The sequence below is a fragment of the Micromys minutus genome (genome assembly GCF_963924665.1).
Source record: "Micromys minutus genome assembly, chromosome: 9".
Taxonomy (NCBI): Eukaryota; Metazoa; Chordata; class Mammalia; order Rodentia; family Muridae; genus Micromys; species Micromys minutus.
Window position 1 is genome coordinate 16,667,470 of NC_137978.1, and position 18,787 is coordinate 16,686,256.

Genomic DNA, 18,787 nt, shown 5'->3' on the forward strand with positions numbered 1-18,787 from the left:
TCCCTTAAGGAAATCAAGATAATTGTTGCATCTTAAAAAAATTATTGGATATTCTTTGTATTTACTTTTCAAATGTTATACCTTTCTTCCCACTACCACTCCCCTCCCTCCCCCCCCTCAAGTTCCTTCCATGAAGGTGCTTCCTCTCCCAATCACCCTCTCTACCTCAGTGCCTTGGCTGATGATGATGTTGTTCATCATATGAAGGTACAAATCTTTCAGCTATTTCAGTCCTTTCTCTAGCTTTTTCATTGGGGTCCCCATGATCAGACTGATGTTTAGCTGCAAGCATCGTCATCTTTATCTGTATGACTCTGGGAGAGCCTCAGAGGAGACATATATGTCTGGTTCCTGCCAGTAATCACTGCTTGGCATCAGTAATAGTACGTGGGTTTGGTGGCATATGTGGTGGTTCTCCAAGTGAGGCAGTCTCTGTAGATCTTTTCTTCAATTCCTGCTCCTCTATTTGGGATTGTATTTTCTCTCCTGTTTTGTTCTCCCTTCTAAGAAGGGCTGACTGGTCGGTGACCACAACCATGAAACTATTTCGTTGCTACTTCATAACTAATTTTGCTACTGTTTTGAATCACAGTGTCAAATCTGATATTCAGTATCATATCTGACTTGTGACCTCCAAAGGGGCTTTCCGTATCCTAGCCTGGCCTTGTCTCTATACTGATGATTTACATGCTAACTTCCACATCCTTGGGAAAGCCCAGGATCCTGACTGCAGCATGTGGGTGGTTGGTTCAGTGGTGACCTGGGCAGATGTAAGAAAATGAGAGGAGATTAGGAGAATCGAGGCTCAGGGGAGTGAGCGCAGAGCTTCTCTGTAAATTCATGTTCAAGGAAGGAAATTTCTCGAAGGCCAAGCAAGCAGGGCTGATTAAAGATGCAACAATTCCTAATGAATTTGCAAATTGCTCTTTCTAACTCTATGAAAAATTGAGTTAAAATTTTGATGGGGATTCCATTAAATCTGTAGATTGCTTTTGGTAAGATAACCATTTTTATAGTGTTGATCATTTCAATCCATGTGCATGGGAGATCGTAAAATTGTCTGAGATCTTCAATTTCCTTCTTCAATTGTTAGAAGTTTGTGTCATACAGAACTTAGCTAGGATCACACCAAGGTATTTCATATTGTTGATGACTATTTTGAAGGGTATCTTTTCCCCCTAATTTCTTTCTCAGCATGTATCTTTTGAGTAGAGGAAGGCTACTGTTTTGTTTGAGTTAATTTTATATCCAGCCACTTTTCTGAAGTTGTTTATCAGCTGTAAAAGTTTTCTGGTAGAATTTTTGGGGTCACTTACGTACACTATCATGTCATCTGCAAATATTTTTACTTCTTCCTTTCCAATTTGTATACCTTTGACTTCCTTTTGTTGTCTAATTGCTCTGGTCAGGACTTCCAGTACTATGTTGAATAGGTAGGGGGACAGTGGGCAGCCTTGTCTAGTCCCTGATTTTAGTGGGATTTCTTCAAGTTTCTCAACATTTAGCTTGATCTTGGCTACTGGTTTGCTGTATATTGCTTTTACTAGTTTAGGTATGGGCCTTGGATTCCTGCTTTTTCCAAGGTTTTTAACATGAATGGGTGTTGAATTTCGTCAAATGCTTTCTCAATGAGATGACATGTGCTACTTTTTTTCTTTGAGTTTGTTTATGTGTTAAATTATGTTGCTGGATGTCATGGTGAGTGATTGTTTTGATGTGTTCCAGGATTCAGTTGTCAAGAATTTTATTGAGTACTTTTGAATCAATGAGGAAAACTGGTCTGAAGTTCTCTTTCTTTGTAGTGTCTTTGTATGGTTTAGGTATGAGAGTAATTGTGGCTTCAAAGAATGAGTTGGGTAGTGTTCTTTCTGTTTCTATTTTGTGGAATAATTTGGATAGTATTGGTATTAGGTCTTCTATGAAAGTCTGATAGAATTCTGCAGTGAACCCATCTGGTTCTGGGCTTTTTTTTTTTTTTTTTGGAAGGCTTTTGATGACTGCTTCTATCTGTTTAGGTGTTATACTACTGTTTAGATAGTTTATCTGATCCTGATTTAATTTTCGTACTTGGTATCTGTCTAGAAATTTGTCCATTTCCTCTAGATGTTCTAGTTTTGTTGAGTATAGGCTTTTGTGGTAGGATCTGATGATTTCTTGAATTTCCTCAGTGTCTCTTGTTATGTCTTCCCTTTCATTTAGATTTTGTTAATTTGGGTACCCTCTCTGTATCTTCTAGTTAGTCTTGCTAAGGGTTTATCAATCTTGTTGATTTTCTCAAAGAACCAGCTCCTTGTTTTGTTGATTTTTTGTATAGTTCTTTTTGTTCCTACTTGGTTGATCTCTACTCTGAGTTTGATTATTTCCTGCTGTCTCCTCCTCTTGGGTACATGTGTTTCTTTTTGTGTTAGAGCTTTCAGCTGTACTGCCAAGCTGCTGGTATATGCTCTCTCCAGTTTCTTTTTGGAGGCACTCAGAGCTAAGAGTTTCCCTCTTAGCACTGCTTTCCTTGCATTACATAGGTCTGGTTTTATTGTGCTTTCTTGATTAAATTCTAAAAAATCCTGAATTTCTTTTTTTATTTCTTCCTTGACCATGCTATTATTGAGTAGTACATTGTTCAGCTTCCATATGTATGTGGGCTTTTTGCTGTCTTTGTTGTTATTAAACACTAGCCTTAGTCCAAGGTGATCTGATAAGATTTATGGGAGTATTTTTATCTTCTTATGCTGAGGCTTGTTCTGTGACTGGCTATATGATCAATTTTGAAGAAGGTGCTGTGAGGTTCTGAGAAGAAGATATATTGTTTTATTTTAAAATGAAATTTTCTGTAGATATCTATTAATTCCAATTTGTTCATAACCTTTGCTAGTTTCACCTTGTCTCTGCTAAGTTTCTGCTTCCATTATCTGTCCATTGATGAGAGTGGGGTGTTGAAGTCTCCCACTATTATTGTGTGTCGTGCAATATAGGTTTTGGGCATTAGTAGTTTTTTGGTTTTTTTTTTTTTGTTTTGTTTTGTTTTTTTTTTGAATGTGGGTACCCTCGTATTTGGAGCATAGATGTTCAGGATTGAGAGTTTATCTTGGTAGATTTTTTTCCTGTGATGAGTATAAAGTGTCCTTCCTTGTCTTTTTTAAATATTTTTGGTTGAAAATCTATTTTATTCGATATAAGAATGCCTACTCCACCTTGTTTCTTGAAACCATTTTCTTGGAAGTTTTTTTTCCCAGCGTTTTACTCTGAGTTAGTGTCTGTCTTTGTCTCTGCACAGCTTTCTCTAGAGACATGGCTGGGCCAGAATCATTGTCTTTACCACAAATGAAACAGAGAGTCCACAGAACTATCAGAGAACTGGAAAGAAAGGTTAAAGCACTTTGTGCTACAAATTTCCATTTCCTTCCTAAGACCCTGCAGAGGGCAGGGAACTTCCATTTCCTTCCTAAGACCCTGCAGGGGCTGGAAACTTCCATTTTCTTTCTAAGACCCTGCGGGGTGAGAAACTTCTATTTCCTTCCTAAAACCCACGGGGGGGGGGGGCGCGAAGGGGCATCCCCCAGCTTTTCTTTTTTCTTGTTTGGTTATTTTTGAGGGAGCAGAGAAGAAAGAGCATGGGTGGGCATAGGACTTGGTCTTATGAGATATTTGGAATTTTGATGGGGATTGCATTGAATCTGTAGATTGCTTTTGGCAAGATGGCCATTTTTACTATGTTGATACTTCCAATGCATGAGCATGGGAGATATTTCCATCTTCTGAGATCTTCAATTTCCTTATTCAGAGACTTGAAGTTCTTGTCATACAAATTCTTTCACTTGCTTGGTTAGGGGTACATCAAGGCATTTTATATTCTTTGTGACAATTGTGAAGGGTGTTGATTCCCTAATTTCTTTCTCAGCCTGTTTATACTTTGAGTAGAGAAAGGCTACTTATTTGTTTAAGTTAATTTTATATCCAGCCACTTTGCTGAAGTTGTTTATCAGATTTAAAAGTTTTTTGGTGGAATTTTTAGGGTCACTTATGTAGATATCATGTTGCTGACAATATTTAATGCCACTTGGGAGCTTCAATCCCAAGAGAAGAGACCAAAATGTGCTCTGCTCTGTTTTTTTGGACCTGCATCCATCCTTACAGGACTGGGCCTTGCTGTGATAGAAAAATGCTAGAAAATTTCTGCTGACCTTAGGGCACTGAGTAACCCTTCCAAGGAGTAACCAAACCCTCCAGGGGGATGCTTCAATCTGATGTAGCCACAGTTCCTGGAATGTCTCCAGGGTGCCAAGAAGGCCTTACTTCCAGGAAGTAGTGTCTCATCCTTATCTAACAGAGCTCCTGAAATGTAGATTCAAGGCCCTGATGTAGCAAATGTTGGTGGCAGCCAATTATCTTAAAGGTCAATTGAATCCACCAATGCTTACATGCCCAGTCACCATTGCTAAACCCCTCCCTTACAAAATGTATAAAAACTGTACTAATGAATAGCTCAGGGTCGCCTCTCCTCTGGATGTAGGTCAACCCCAGCATGTTGGAACAGCAATAAACCACTTGCTTTTGCATCCATCTCTGATCTCACCTCTCATTTAAGGGACTCTCCAGGTAGGTAAGGCTCAATTGGAGCTTTACAGCTGTTATCATCTCAAAGCAATCCACTGGGTGATCCTAGCCAGGAGGAGCATAGGGTTTGAAGAAAAGGACACTTTCTGGTCATGGTTTTTGTTGTCTTGCTACTCTGCAGGGTGACCAGTCTATGGCTTTGCCTTTTCCCAATCTGTGTACTTTGCCCCACATATCACATGTACTATGTACACATCATATCGGAAATATTTTTCCAGCCTTTTACTCTGAGGTATGTCTATCTTTTTCACTGAGTTGTGTTGAGTCTTATTAACATATCCAGTCTTTTTGACTATGTCTCTTTAATGGGGAATTGCATCTATTGACATTAAAAGGTATTAGGGACCACTGATTGTTGCTTCCTGTTAGTTTTGTTGTTAGAGGTAGAATTACATTTGTGTGGTTATCTTCTTTTATGTTTGTTGTGAGAAGATCACTCTTGTTTTCTTTTTTCCCCTAGGGTATAGTTTTCCTACTTGACTTGGAGTTTTCCATCTATTATCTTTTGTAGGGTTGGATTTGTGGAAAGATATTGTTTAGATTTGTTTTTGTCATGGAATTTCTTGGTTTTTCCATCTATGGTAATTGAGGTATTATAGCCTGGCTGGCATATGTGTTTTCTTAGAGTCTGTATGACATCTGCCCTGGATCTTCTAGCTTTCATAGACTCTGTTGAGAAGTCTGGTATGATTCTGATAGATCTGCCATTATATGTTACTTGACTTTTTCCTCTTACTGCTTTTAATATTCTTTCTTTGTTTTATGCATTTGGTGTTTTGATTATTATGTGATGGGAGGAGTTTTGTTTCTGGTCCAATCTACTTGGTATTCTGTAGTATTCTTGTATATTTATGGGCATCTCCTTCTTTAGGTTAGGAAAGTTTTCTTCTATAATTTTTGAAGATATTTACTGGTCCTTTGAGTTGGAAATCTTTGTTCTCTTCTATACCAATTATTTTTAAGTTTATCCTTTACATTGTGCCCTGGATTTTCCTGATGTTTTGGGTTAGGAGTATTTTGCATTTTGAATTTACTAGACAGTTTTATCAGTTCCTTTCATTCTATCTTCTGCACCTGAGATTCTCTCTTCTATCTTTTGTATTCTGCTGGTAATGCTTGCATCTGTGACTTTTGTTCTCTTTCCTAGGTTTTCCATCTTCAAGGCTGTCTCCCTTTGACTTTTCTTTAATGATTCTATTTTCATGTTTAGATCCTGGAATGTTTTGTACAATTTCTTCACCTGTCTAGTTGTGTTCTATTTTATTTCTTTAAGGATTTATTTATTTTCTCTTTTAGGTGTTCTATGTGTTTATTTGTGTTCTCTTGTATTGCTTTAAGGAACTTATTTATGTTCTTCTTAAAGCCCCCTATCATCTTCATGCAATGAGAATTTAGATCTGAATCTTGCTTTATAGGTGTGTTGGAGCATCCAGGACTTGCTGTAATGGGAGGACTGGGTTCTGATGTTGCCACGTCAAACTGGTTTTTGTTGCTTATGTTATTAAGCTTGGGCCTCCACATCAGGTTATCTCTGGTGTTATCTGGCCTCCCTGTCTCTGACTGAAGCCTGTCCTTCCTTTGAGCCTTTGATCCTGAGATGCTGTGATCCTGGATGTGTCAGAATACCTAGTGAGTTAAGCTGTACCTGGGTGTGGGCTGTGTGAGATCAGGTCCAGGACCAGGGCTGTACTCCCAGAAGAGGTAGGGACTGCAGAAAGACATTTTAAGAGATGGTTTTAGTTATTTTGCTAGAAAGATGTAGTAATTAGAATCAAGAATAGAATGTGCCTACTCATCATAAGTAAGTAAAGGCTACATAATAAGAAACAAAATGAGCTTTCATAAGTACACTAAAGAGGAAATAGGCTTGGGAAAATTTTGTGTTAACACAAAACAAAACCCAAAAACATTCAGGTATTAGGATTAAGCCAAGGGTGTGTAGTTTGATAAAGCAAGAAAACTGTTTCTCTGAACTTATGTGTGCAACAGCACTTTGGACTTGATACTGATACCTTTCAGTAAGTCTCTCATTTTTGTAGCATTTCGTCAAAAATTATAAGACACTAAAATAAACAAACAAACAAAAAAAAACCAAGCAAAAATGTGGTGCAGCCTGTGTGTGTGTGTGTGTGTGTGTGTGTGTGTGTGTGTTATCTGACTGACTTCTTTTCTTTCCCTTTTCTCCCTGGCTAAAAGAGTTAAGTAGTTCTGAGCTTCCTGCCTGGCCTGTGAGAGGCTCCTGGCTTACTTGCCAAAGAAAGGAGCTCTGACCATAAATTCTTTTACGTGATTCCCTGCTGCTAAACAGCATGTGTTAACCATCAGATATCAGCACTTACTTAAGCACAAATAATAAGAGAGATAAAGTTAAGTTTCCCCAGGGCTTATTTAAGCATAAGTGGTTAAGTTGTAGCCCTTATTGAAACACAGAGCAGTAACACTCAATACACAGTTTCAGAGCTCACTTAAGCACAGAACAAAAGTAAAGAGACAAGTTCCCAGAGTTGAATAAAAGCTAAGAGTTAAAATACAAATACAGAATTGCATATGACACAGTGATTTATAAAATAAAGACAGGGCATTCAATAAAGCACAGAGGGTTAAAGAAAAAAAATAAAGCAATGCTTAATAAAGCATTAAAAGTAAGATTATAAGGCCAAGGATAATTTTGTCTATAGCCTTTGCTCAACCCTGTGTTTCACTTCAGCTCTAACCCCAAAAGTCCAGCAGGCTCCTGTGACTTCCCTACACATTCACACCAAGGATGAACCAGTGATGAGGGTCAGGGTATTAGTTAGAGGCTGAAGAAGTCTGCAGACTGCACTACAAAAGTGGTGGGCACAAAGGGAGAGTCATTGATCCTGAATTTGAGGGACCAGTGGAGCACAGCCATGGGACCCACAGGAATCTGTGTCTTAGAAATAGAGCAATGTCAGAGAAACCATTTTGTCTGTAATGAGTACCTGTGGAAAGAAAGAGGAAAAGCACCCTCTGATTCTCCATCCTGAAGAGACCCCATGATAAAAAGTTTCTTCTCCATCATTGCCTAGTTATATAAGCACAAGGAGCTATGGGTATCATTTCTACTTAAAGTTAAAAAAAAAAAAAAAAAACGCAGCTGAGGCTGAATTGTCTCTTAAAGAACAATGCACACATAGTAAATTAATTAAATGACTGTGTGTGAATATACATGGGTATATCTGTGGTGTGTGTGCTTGTGTGTGTGGGAATGATATATTCTCCTGAAGAAGGAGTAATGGACTTTTCAGACAGAGATACAAGGTAAAGGGTCCTGTTCTCTCTGTACTAGCCCCATGAACATGCTTACTGGATTCCTACATTTCTTTCATTTGAAAATCACACTTTGGTCACCTATGTGGATCCACAGGAATGACAGAAACAGAGGCATTAGAAGGCTATAGGGACCCAGCAGATGGAAGAGCACTGAGAAATTCTGCAAAGCCAAGGGAACCATCACCAGTGTGAGCAGACGTAGATGGTGAGGGGATATGGTTCCAGAGCGTCTGACAGTGTCTACCCTAAAAGTAGAAAAAAAACTTAATTTTTAGCCTATAGACAATGAAAAAAATTGAAGTATACCATTACAACAGTATGATTTTTGCAGAAACAGGGTTTCTCTGTGGACTCCTGACTGTCCTGGAAATGGTTCTGTAGCCTAGGCTGGACTTGAACTCAGATACTGTTTTGCCTCTTCTGTGATTAACCTGGACAGCACCACTACTAGGCCACAGAAATACTTCTAATTTAGAAACATTTTACAGCATAGTTTATGTTTTAATACAAATATTAATGTAAACAGTATAAAAGAAATTTTAAAATATTTGGAAAATGAATTATAATAATTTTAAAATATAAGCTAAGAGGAACTTGATGCAATGGATGTGTAAATTTCAAATAGAGACTGTATATCTGTGTAATTGTAATTAATGACAGTTTAAGGGTAAAATAAAGAGAAACCCTGGAGAGTAGTTTTCTGAGGGCAGCAGTGAAAGAGAAAGCAATGATGGAACCAAATTCTTGAGAAGAAAATACCCACACAGAAGAAAGTGAGGTAAAAGAAGTGAAAAGAAAATTGGGAAGCAAGGGAAGGGCATTCAGAAAAGAGAAACTTGTGTTTGTCTCTATTTAAAATAGATACACACAAAGCATTATCAGAGAACCAGGAGGAGGAGACTCAAACTCACAGCCCAGAGAGCCATCAGCATCTGCAAGACCCACAATGGCCAGGCTCTGTGCTTTCCTCAGCATCCTGATAGTGATGAGCTGCTGGTCAACCTGCTGTCTAGGATGTGACCTGCCTCAGACTCATAACTTCAGGAAAGCCTTGAGACTCCTAGAAAAAGTTGGAAGACTCGCCCCTGTCTCCTGCCTGAAGGACAGAAAGGACTTTGGATTCCCCTTGGAGAAGATGGATGCCCAGCAGATCCAGAAGGCTCAAGCCATTCCTGTCCTGCAGGATCTGACCCAGCATATCCTGACTATTTTCACATCAAGGTCTTCATCTGCTGCTTGGAAGTCGACTCTTGTCCAGACAATTTGCAATGACCTCCACCAGCAGCTCAGTGACCTCAAAACTTGTCTGAAGCAACATATGGAGATGCAGGAAGCTCCCTTGACCCAGGAACTTCTAGCTGTGAGGCAATACTTCCACAGGATCACTGTCTACCTGAGGGAGAAGAAACACAGCCCCTGTGCCTGGGAAGTGGTCAGAGTAAACGTCTGGAGAGCCCTGTATTCTGCAGTCCAGTTGCTGGCAAGACTGAGTGAGAAGGAATGAGTCCTGTGGGAAAGTGAAGAGGGTCTCCTACACAAGAACACTGCCTCTCACATTATAAGCTCTCCTTTAAAAATGCTCATTACTTTCAGTATGAACACAATCAACTCCATTATATACCATTGTTCTGAATGTGTGGACAGCGTGCTGTCCAGTACAAAGCCAGAGAAATTTGCTCCTCACATTGCATTGTCCACTTTGACCAAATATGCCCTGGATTATTTAGCATCTGACTTCCATGATCTCACATACCTGTCATCTACACTTATTGTTGATGAGTTTAATTGCTTTGGGTTCTAAATATGAGTGAGAACATATATAGCAACACAAAACAGATCAAGAAAATGACTAGCCTGCCTATATAGGACAGAAATGCAAAACAAGAAGAACCTGAGAATTAACTCTGTTCATAATAGCCCCATAAATCAGTCCTGAAAAAAAATCCTAGTAGGGAAATAAAATGATTCTAAAATTAATCCTTTGGAACACCAGTATTGCTTTTCTATTTCCTGGAAATTTCCTCTTCCTATTTCCTATTTCTCTATTACACTTTCTCCTCCTTCTCTTGCTCTTCCTTTTTTTTGTTTTCCTCCTTCTCCCCCTCCTCCTCCTCCTTTTCTCCCTCCTCCTCTTGCTTCTTCTCCTATTTGTCATTCTCCTTCTACTTTTGTTCCATGTCCTTTGAACTACTAGTTGTTTATGGCACAGCACCATGCCTGTGGAACATGGGTATCAGCTCTCAGGGGCCCCATCCCTGAGGATCCCTGAATCTCTTTTCCCAGCAGCCATCTGCTGCCACAGTTCCTCAGCTGGAAGTGGAGTTGCCTCCATTTTTCTCTGCTGATATTTTGTCTGACTTGGTCTCATTCACTCATAGTCACTCATAGCCCACAGGAGTAACCACCCTGTTGTGGTCAAGAACATGGCTCTGCTGCCATCATGCCCTGCCTCTGGCTCTTACAACTCTTCTTCTTCTTCTTCTTCTTCTTCTTCTTCTTCTTCTTCTTCTTCTTCTTCTTCTTCTTCTTCTTCTTCTTCTTCTTCTTCTTCTTCTTCTTCTTCTTCTTCTTCTTCTTCTTCTTCTTCTTCTTCTTCTTCTTCTTCTTCTTCTTCTTCTTCTTCTTCTTCTTCTTCTTCTTCTTCTTCTTCTTCTTCTTCTTCTTCTCTTCTTCTTCCTCTTCTTCTTCTTCTTCTCCCTCTTCTTCAGTGATTCCCGAGGCCACGAAATCAGCCTTCATTTTCTCAGTGACCAGCTGTGAGTCTCTGTTCATTGGCAGGGATGGCAAGAGAGTTCTGTGTAAGCTCTGGGCAGTGCAGGAACCTCTCTTAGATGTAAGTTCTAATTTCAAATCAGTCATGTGACAGTCTGAGTCCAGCATTGCTTTTTTTCTTTGTTATCTTCATGGTTCCACATGTATTTTAAAGAAGATACTTCTGAGAGAAATAGTACTGAAAGCTGTATGTGCATTACATTTTCACTGAAGATCATCTGGTCACAGTCACTTCCACAACGTCATCTTATTGATAGCCATAGATCTGGGCCTTTTTGTGTTAGTTTCTTACATTTTTGTTACTGCTTTGTCACTTAGATCACACATCAGTTCCTTTTTCAGGTTTCATTTCTAATGACATATTTTTTAGTTCAGTCCACAAACCAACATCAGCGTTTTCTTTCTAGGAAAGTAGAGAAGAGAAATAGAACAGAATTGTGGACTTCAACCATCAAACCAACGCCTCAGGAAAAATGAAAGAGTAACTGTGAAAGTACAGACAGTGAGGCATTGAAAGTCCTGGCTGTCTATCAGCAGTGACTGAACACTTCTGCCATTAGACTCATTGGACACGGAAGATAATCACTGAATTCAATTTTCAATAAGAACTGATGGCTGAGGAATATATGGGCTTCAGTGACTTAGATTTAACCTGAAGGTGGAATTGCAGATAAGTGTATATATTATATATGATGTCCTAAATGTATGATTTATAATACGATTACTTTTATATATGTATATATATGTGTGTGTGTCTGTATACATATGTACATATTCTCTCTGATAGACTCACAGCACCTCCCTGCTGTCATGGACCCCATCTTTCAGTGTCACTGTCCTTGTTTCTTCTCTGAAGTTGAAGCCCCAGTGTGTGCTCCTCATTCTCATTACAGCTCTGCTTACTGTCCCGCTGCTGTAGAGTACACCCTGCTCTCTGATGGGAGGTTTTTTTTTTTTTTTTTTTTTTTCTGAAAACATATGACCACCATTGAAACCAACGTGAAGGAGTTCAAGGTTTGAATGAAATTCTATGTGTAAGAATTTCTTCTTAATTTAGACCTTAAACAATGTTCTTCCAATGAACTAATGCTGACTGTGTCAAGAAAGAAAAAAGAAAAAAGAAGTCAGGAGTAAAAGAGAAAGAAAGGAAGGAAGGAAGAAAAAGAAAGGAAAAAAGAAATAATAAAGTAGGGAACAAAAAGAAAGGAAGAAAGGAAGAAAGAAAGAAAACGTAAACCAAATCTTCAATTATGAGAAAACTTAAAAGAAGATGAGTATTGTTTAAAAAAGTCTTTTGTGTTCTTTCTCCTTGCTTTCTATAATGGAAGTTCTCTGGAGAAGGAGGGGTCTGTGTGCAGAGCATTCATTGAACCAAAGGGTTCTTCTCCCATTGACCTCAGACAATGCTATCCTCTGGTACACATGTAACTTGAGCCATGGGTCTCTCCATGTGTACTCATTGGTTGGTGTTTTAGTCCCTGGGAGCTGTAGATGGTTTGGTTAGTTAATAATTTTGTTATTCCCATGGTGTTGCAGACCCTTTCAGCTCCTTCAGTCCTTTCTCTAGCTCCTTCATTGGGGTCCTTGTGTTCAGTCCAATGGCTAGCTGTATGCCTCCTCGTCTGTATCAGTATGACTCTGGCATAGCCTCTGAGGAGGCATCCACATCAGCATTATGCCAGTAAGTATATCTTGGCATCAGCAATAGTTCGTGGGTCTCATGGCTGAATATGGAATTGGATCCCAAACTGAAGCATTCTTTGGATGATCTTTTCTTCAATCCCTTTATTTGTTTCTTTATTTCCTCCAATAAGTGTTTTCTTCTCAATTCTAAAAACAACTGAGACACCCACATTCTGGTTTCCTTCCTCTTGAGCTTCATAAAGTCTGAGAATAGTTTTATGAATATTCTGAGGTTTATGGACTAGTATCGGCTTATCAATGAGTCCATACCATGAGTGTTCTTTTGTGACTGGGTTACCTCACTCAGGATGACAGCTTCTGGTTCCATCCATTTGCCTAAAAATTTTATGAAGTCATTGTTTTTAATAGTTGAGTAGTACTCCATTGTTAAATGTACCACAATTTCTGTATCCATTCTTATATTGAAGGACATCTGGGTTTTTCCAGCTTCTGGCTATTATAAATAAGGCTGCTATGAACATGGTGGAGCATGTGTCCTTGTTATTATGTTGTACTGTCTTTTGGAAATATGCCCAGGAATGTTATAGCTGGGTCCTCAGGTAGAACTATGGAAAAACACAACTTTAGGTAGGATCTTTAAGGTGTGAAGACTCACCTCTACTCTGAGCCAGGCCTTCTGTTGGAAGCCTATATATGTACATGAAGAATACATGCTTTTGCTCTTTGCCTGTGTGCTTTTTCCTTGCTAGCAATTAATTCCTTCACTGGCATTAGAGCCTAATTTTATTGCAATGTGGCACACAGTGAATACCAGCTAAGAAATCCACCCTAGTGAACAATTACTGGATTCTTTGAACTTGCACTCATAGGCAGAGTAAAAGAGTGACTTCTTTCTATAAATTCAACTTCTCTTGAAAAGACTGACTGGTAGAATATTCCAGGTACATCTCTGTGTCTCCTCTTCAATGTCAGGATTACAGGCATGTGCTACTCTACAGGCCTTTACATAGATTCTGAGAAACCAATCCTCTATTTCTGCTTTTACTGCAAGAAAGTTCCTGACTCAGCCATCTCCCTACTGATCATTTTAATTATTAAATCTCCAAGTGTCACACAAGATACAGTGACATTCAGAAACAAAAAGTGACAAATATTGACACTGATATTTAAATTGTAAAAGGGGAAATTGTGCTGTTTGCTTCAGGAAATGAAATAAGGAAGACAGAGTTTAGAATTATTCAGTTTATTGAGATAGACTAGTTGTGCTGGATTTTCAACTCTGTGAAATGCCACAAAGAGAAAAGAAGGAAAATGAGGATCTCCAAGCAGACACTGTGGTGTGCATATTGATCTGTTCGGATTATAAATCAACCTGGATTTCTTTTGTCAGGAGCTTCAAAGTTAATAATGTGCAAGAGCCTGGTAGATTTCTGAGAGAAAAAGCAAAGTTATGAATTCCTTGAACAAAATTTGAAAGCAATAGTGGGTCACACAAGATCATGTTAAAATTGAACAAATAAAATCAGACAACATTCCATGCAGTGAAAGTTAAAATCATGGAGAAGTTGCTATAAATACAGAGAAGAAATCTTAGTGTAGAAGAATTCAATATGTCAAAGAAAAATGCAGATAGAGGTTCACATCCCATTTGAGGTATTTTTGTCACAAATGAGTGTGTGAATATGTCATTGTGTGTTTGTTTATGTGTGGGAAAGGGAGAAATGTGGATAGATGGATAGGTAGATAGATAGATAGATAGATAGATGATAGATAGATAGATAGATAGATAGATGATAGATAGATAGATAGATAGATGATAGATAGATAGATGATAGATAGATAGATAGATAGATAGATAGATAGATAGATAGATAGATAGATGATAGATAGATAGAAGGATGCACAAGCCTGCAGTGCTGTGAATGCAGTGATGAGGGCTCCTGCACATGCATTGATTCTCTACTGCAACTGTGGGTTCCAGGAATCACACTCAGTTCATCAAGTCTAACAGCAAACCTTTTTGCACCCTGTATCCTCCTGAGGGCACTAAATTATCAAATAAATGACTAATATACAGTGATTATTAAATCAAGTTGTATATGAATTTATATTACATTTAATGAAGGCAACATTATGAACCAAATTTTAAGACTTTTAATATTTTAAAGTATACCTTCTCTTCAATGAATATTAATTAAGAGAAATTTGCAAACATATCTTATATTTTGATTTAAATACTTTGTAAGTAATATAAATAAAACAGAAATTAATTGTAAAATCAATTTAGTTAACATTTAAAGAATATTATGTGAAAAATTTTGATTTACATTAAATGTGTAAATTTCAAATGAAGGGTGATGTAATTGTTAATGAAAATTCTAAAAAGAATCGCTGTAAAACAGCTTCTGGTGAGGAGCAGTGAAATAGGAAGCAATAACAGAAACCACAATTTAGAAAAATATCCAGATACAAGTAGAGAATGAGTTAAAGAAAGTAAAAAAAAAAAAAAAAAAAAAAAAAAAAACAATTAAAAAGTTAGGGGAGGCATTCAGAAAGTAAAAATAAGTATTTACCCTATTTAAGACACATCAACCCAGGATGGTCTTCAGTGAACCTAGAGGAGAGGGATTGGGACCAAACAGCTCTGAGGACCAGAACCATTGGCAACATTCACCATGGCTAGGCTCTGTGCTTTCCTGATGGCCCTGGTAGTGATGAGCTACTGGTCAACCTGCTGTCTAGGCTGTGACCTGCCTCACACTCATAACCTCAGGAACAGGAGAGCCTTGACACTCCTGGCACAAATGAGGAGACTCTCCCCTGTCTCTTGACTGAAGGACAGAAAAGACTTTGGATTTCCTCAGGAGAAAGTGGATGCTCAGCAGATCCAGAAGGCTCAAGCCATCCCTGTCCTGAGTGAGCTGACTCAGCAGGTCCTGACCATCTTCACATCAAAGGACTCATCTGCTGCTTGGGAGGAAACTCTCCTGGACTCATTCTGCACTGGCCTCCACCAGCAGCTTAACAACCTGCAGGCCTGTCTGATGCAGCAGAAAGAGATGCAGGAACCTCCCCTGACCCAGGAGGACTCCCTGCTGGCTGTGAGGGAATACTTCCACAAAATCACTGTCTACCTGAGGGAGAAGAAACACAGCCCCTGTGCCTGGGAGGTGGTCAGAGCAGAAGTCTGGAGAGCCCTGTCTTCCTCAGCCAGGATGCTGCGAAGACTCAGAGAAGAGAAGAAGTGAACCCTGAGCCAAAGCGGAGAGGATTCTTCTGGACTAGAACTCTGTCGCTCTCTGCTCAGATTTCCCCATCTCGGAACTGTCACTCATTTTGGCAGGAATTCAAACAATTTTTCAAAATGTTTCTATAAAAGTATTTGTTCTCTTTCCATTCAGTTATATATGTACACCTGTATGTATGTGTTTATGTGTGTATGTATGTACACATATATGTATGTATGCAAGTACCCATTTATTTATTTATTATGTGTTTATTCACTTATTTAACTATTTATGTGATGTAACATATATTGTAGCATAATTTGGTATAGATATGTTTTTCCATAAATTACAACTAAATCTAACATATTTTGTTTCTTTATTCATTTTTCCATTTTTAAAATTTTTATCGGATATCCTCTGTATTTACATTTCAAATGTTATACCCTTTCAACCAATCCCATCCTCTTTCTTTCTCCCCTTGCTTCCATGAAGATACTCCCTCTCCCAACCACCTTCTCCCATGTCAGCACCTTGGTGTTCCCCTGCAGTGGGAAAATGAGCCTTCCCTGGACCAAAGGCCTCTCCTCCTATTAATGTCAAAAAATGCTTCCCTCTGCTACATATGCAGCTGGAGCCATGGGTCTCTTTATGTGTGCTCATTGATTGGTGTTTTAGTCTCTGGGAGCTCTCGAGGGTTTGATCGGTTGATAATTTTGTTTTTACCATGTGTTGCAAGCCCTTTCAGTTCCTTCAGTTCTTTCTCTAGCTCCTTCATTGGGGTCCCTGTGTTCAGTCCAATAGTTAGCTGTAAGCACTCTTATCTGCATCAGTGTGGCTGTTGCAGAGCCTCTGAGGAGACATCTATATCAGGATCTTACCAGTAAGTATTTCTTGGCATCAGCAATAGTTTGTGGGTTTGATGGTTGCTTATGGGTTAGTTTCTCAGGTGAGGAAGTCTCTGGATAATCTTCTATTCAATCTCTGCTCCTTGATTTGTCCCTGTAGTTCCTATCATGAGTGTTTAGTTCTTCCTTCTAAGAAGAACCAACACATCCACATTCTGGCATTCTTTCTTTTTGAGCTTCATAAGGTTTGTGAATACCAATTGAATTGGGTATTCTGAGCTTTTTGAGCTAGTATCTGCTTATCAATGAGTGCATTCCATGTATGTTCTTTTCTGACTGGGTCACCTCACTCAGGATGATAGCTTCTAGTTCGATTCATTTGACTAAGAATTTCACAAAGTTGTTGTTTTCAATAGTTGAATAGTACTCCATTGTGAAAATGTACCACAATTCCTGTATCCAGTCTTCTGTTGAAGGACATTTGGGTTCTTTCCATCTTCTGGTTATTATAAATAAGGCTGCTATGAATATGGTAGAACATGTGTCCTTATATATGTTGGAGTGTCTCTTGGGAATATGCCCAGGAGTGGTATAGCTTGGTCCTCAATACTATGTCCAATTTTCTGATGAACTTGCCAAACTGATTTCCAGAGTGGTTGTACCAGCTTGCAATCCCATCAACAATGAAAGAGTGTTCCTCTTTCTCCACATCCTTGCCTGCATTTGATGTCATTTGAGTTTTTAATCTTTGCCATTCTGACTGGTGTGAGGTGAAATCTCAGAGTTGTTTTGATTTGCATTTCTCTAATGACTAGGGATGTTGAGCATTTCTTTAGGTGCTTCTTGGCCATTCAGTATTCCTCAGAGTTTAGAATTCTTTGTTTAGTTCTGTAATTTCTTCCCCATTCTCCATTCTTTTAGTTTCAGTGTACCTGGTTTTATGTGGAGGTCTTTAATCCACTTGGACTCGAGCTTTGTATGAGGAGATAAAAATAAATTGACTTGCATTCTTCTGCATGCTGACTGCCAGTTGTACCAGCACCATTTATTGAAAATGCTGTCTTTTTTCCACTAGATGGTTTTAGCTCCTTTGTCAAATATCAAGTGGACATAAGTGTGTGGGTTCATTTCTGGGTCTTCATTTCTATTCTATTTATCTACCTCCCTGTCTCCGTACCAATACCATGCAGTTTTTACCACTATTGCTCTGTAATACAGCTTGAGGTCAGGGATGGTGATTCCCCTGTAAATTCTCTTATTGTTGAGAGTAATTTTTGCTAATTCTTATTTTTTTTTTGTTATTCCAAGTGGATTTGCAAATTACTCTTCCTAATTCTATGAAGATTGAGTTGAAATTCTGATGGGGATTGCATTGAATCTGTAGATTACTTTTGGCAAGATGACCATTTTTTTTAATATTAATCCTTCCAATTCATGAGCATGGGAGATTTTTCCATATTCTGAGATCTTCTTCAGTTTCTTTCTTCAGAGACTTGAAGTTCTTGTCATACAGATCTTTTACTCACTTGGTTAGGGTACCACCAAGGTATTTTATATTATTTGTGACTATTGTGAAGGGTGTCTATTCTCTAATTTCTTTCTTGCCTGTTTATCCTTTGAGTAGAGGAAGGCTACTGATTTGTTTGAGTTAATTTTATATCCAGCCACTTTGCTGAAGTTGTTTATCAGCTGTAAAAGTTCTCTGCTTGAATTTTTGTGGTCACTTAAGTATACTATTATATCATTTGCAAATAGTGATATTTTGACTTCTTCCTTTGCAATTTGTGTCCCTTTGACTTCGTTTTGTTGTCTAATTGTTCTGGCCAGGACTTCCAGTACTATAATGCATAGGTAGTACGGGATTGGGCAGCCTTGTCTAGTCCCTGATTTTAGTGGGATTGCTTCAAGTTTCTCACCCTTTAGTTTGATGTTGGCTACTGGTTTCCTGTTTATTGCTTTTACTGTTTAGATATGGACCTTGGATTCCTGCTCTTTTAACATGAAGGGATGTTAAATTTTGTCAAGTGCTTTCTCAGCACCTAATAAGATGATCTTCTGTGATTTTTTGTCTTTTGAGTTTGTTTACATGGAGGATTACATTGATGGATGTTCATATATTAAACAATCCCTGTATCTCAGGGATGGAGCCACTTGATCATAGTGAGTGATTGATTTGATCTGTTCTTGGACTCGGTTTGCAAGAATTTTATTGAGTATTTTTGCATTGATGTTGATGAGACAAATTGTTCTGAAGTTCTCTTTATTTGTAGGGTCTGTATGGTTTAGGAATGAGGGTAATTATGGCTTTGAAGAATGAATTAGGTAGTGTTCTCTCTGTTTCTCTTTTGTGGAATAATTTGGAGAGTACCGGTATTAGGTCTTCGATGAAGTTCT

At 38.6% G+C, this 18,787-nt stretch overlaps 1 protein-coding gene and 1 pseudogene across 2 annotated transcripts in view; both read left to right on the plus strand.

The window, feature by feature from the left end:
- The window catches only part of LOC308424003 (interferon alpha-12-like), a 47,182-nt pseudogene extending 37,773 nt beyond the window's left edge, over window positions 1-9,409 (plus strand). Inside the window, exon 3 of the transcript in view lies at window positions 9,311-9,409. The product of the transcript in view is annotated as an interferon alpha-12-like (transcript). The remainder of the gene's footprint in view (window positions 1-9,310) is intronic.
- Window positions 9,410-14,996: 5,587 nt separating this feature from the next.
- LOC308424946 (interferon alpha-1-like) lies at window positions 14,997-15,569 on the plus strand (the record flags this gene model as incomplete). The annotated part of the gene is given in 2 exon segments (XM_080922119.1): window positions 14,997-15,149; window positions 15,153-15,569. Coding segments are annotated over 2 exon segments (570 nt in total).
- Window positions 15,570-18,787: the final 3,218 nt, after the last annotated feature.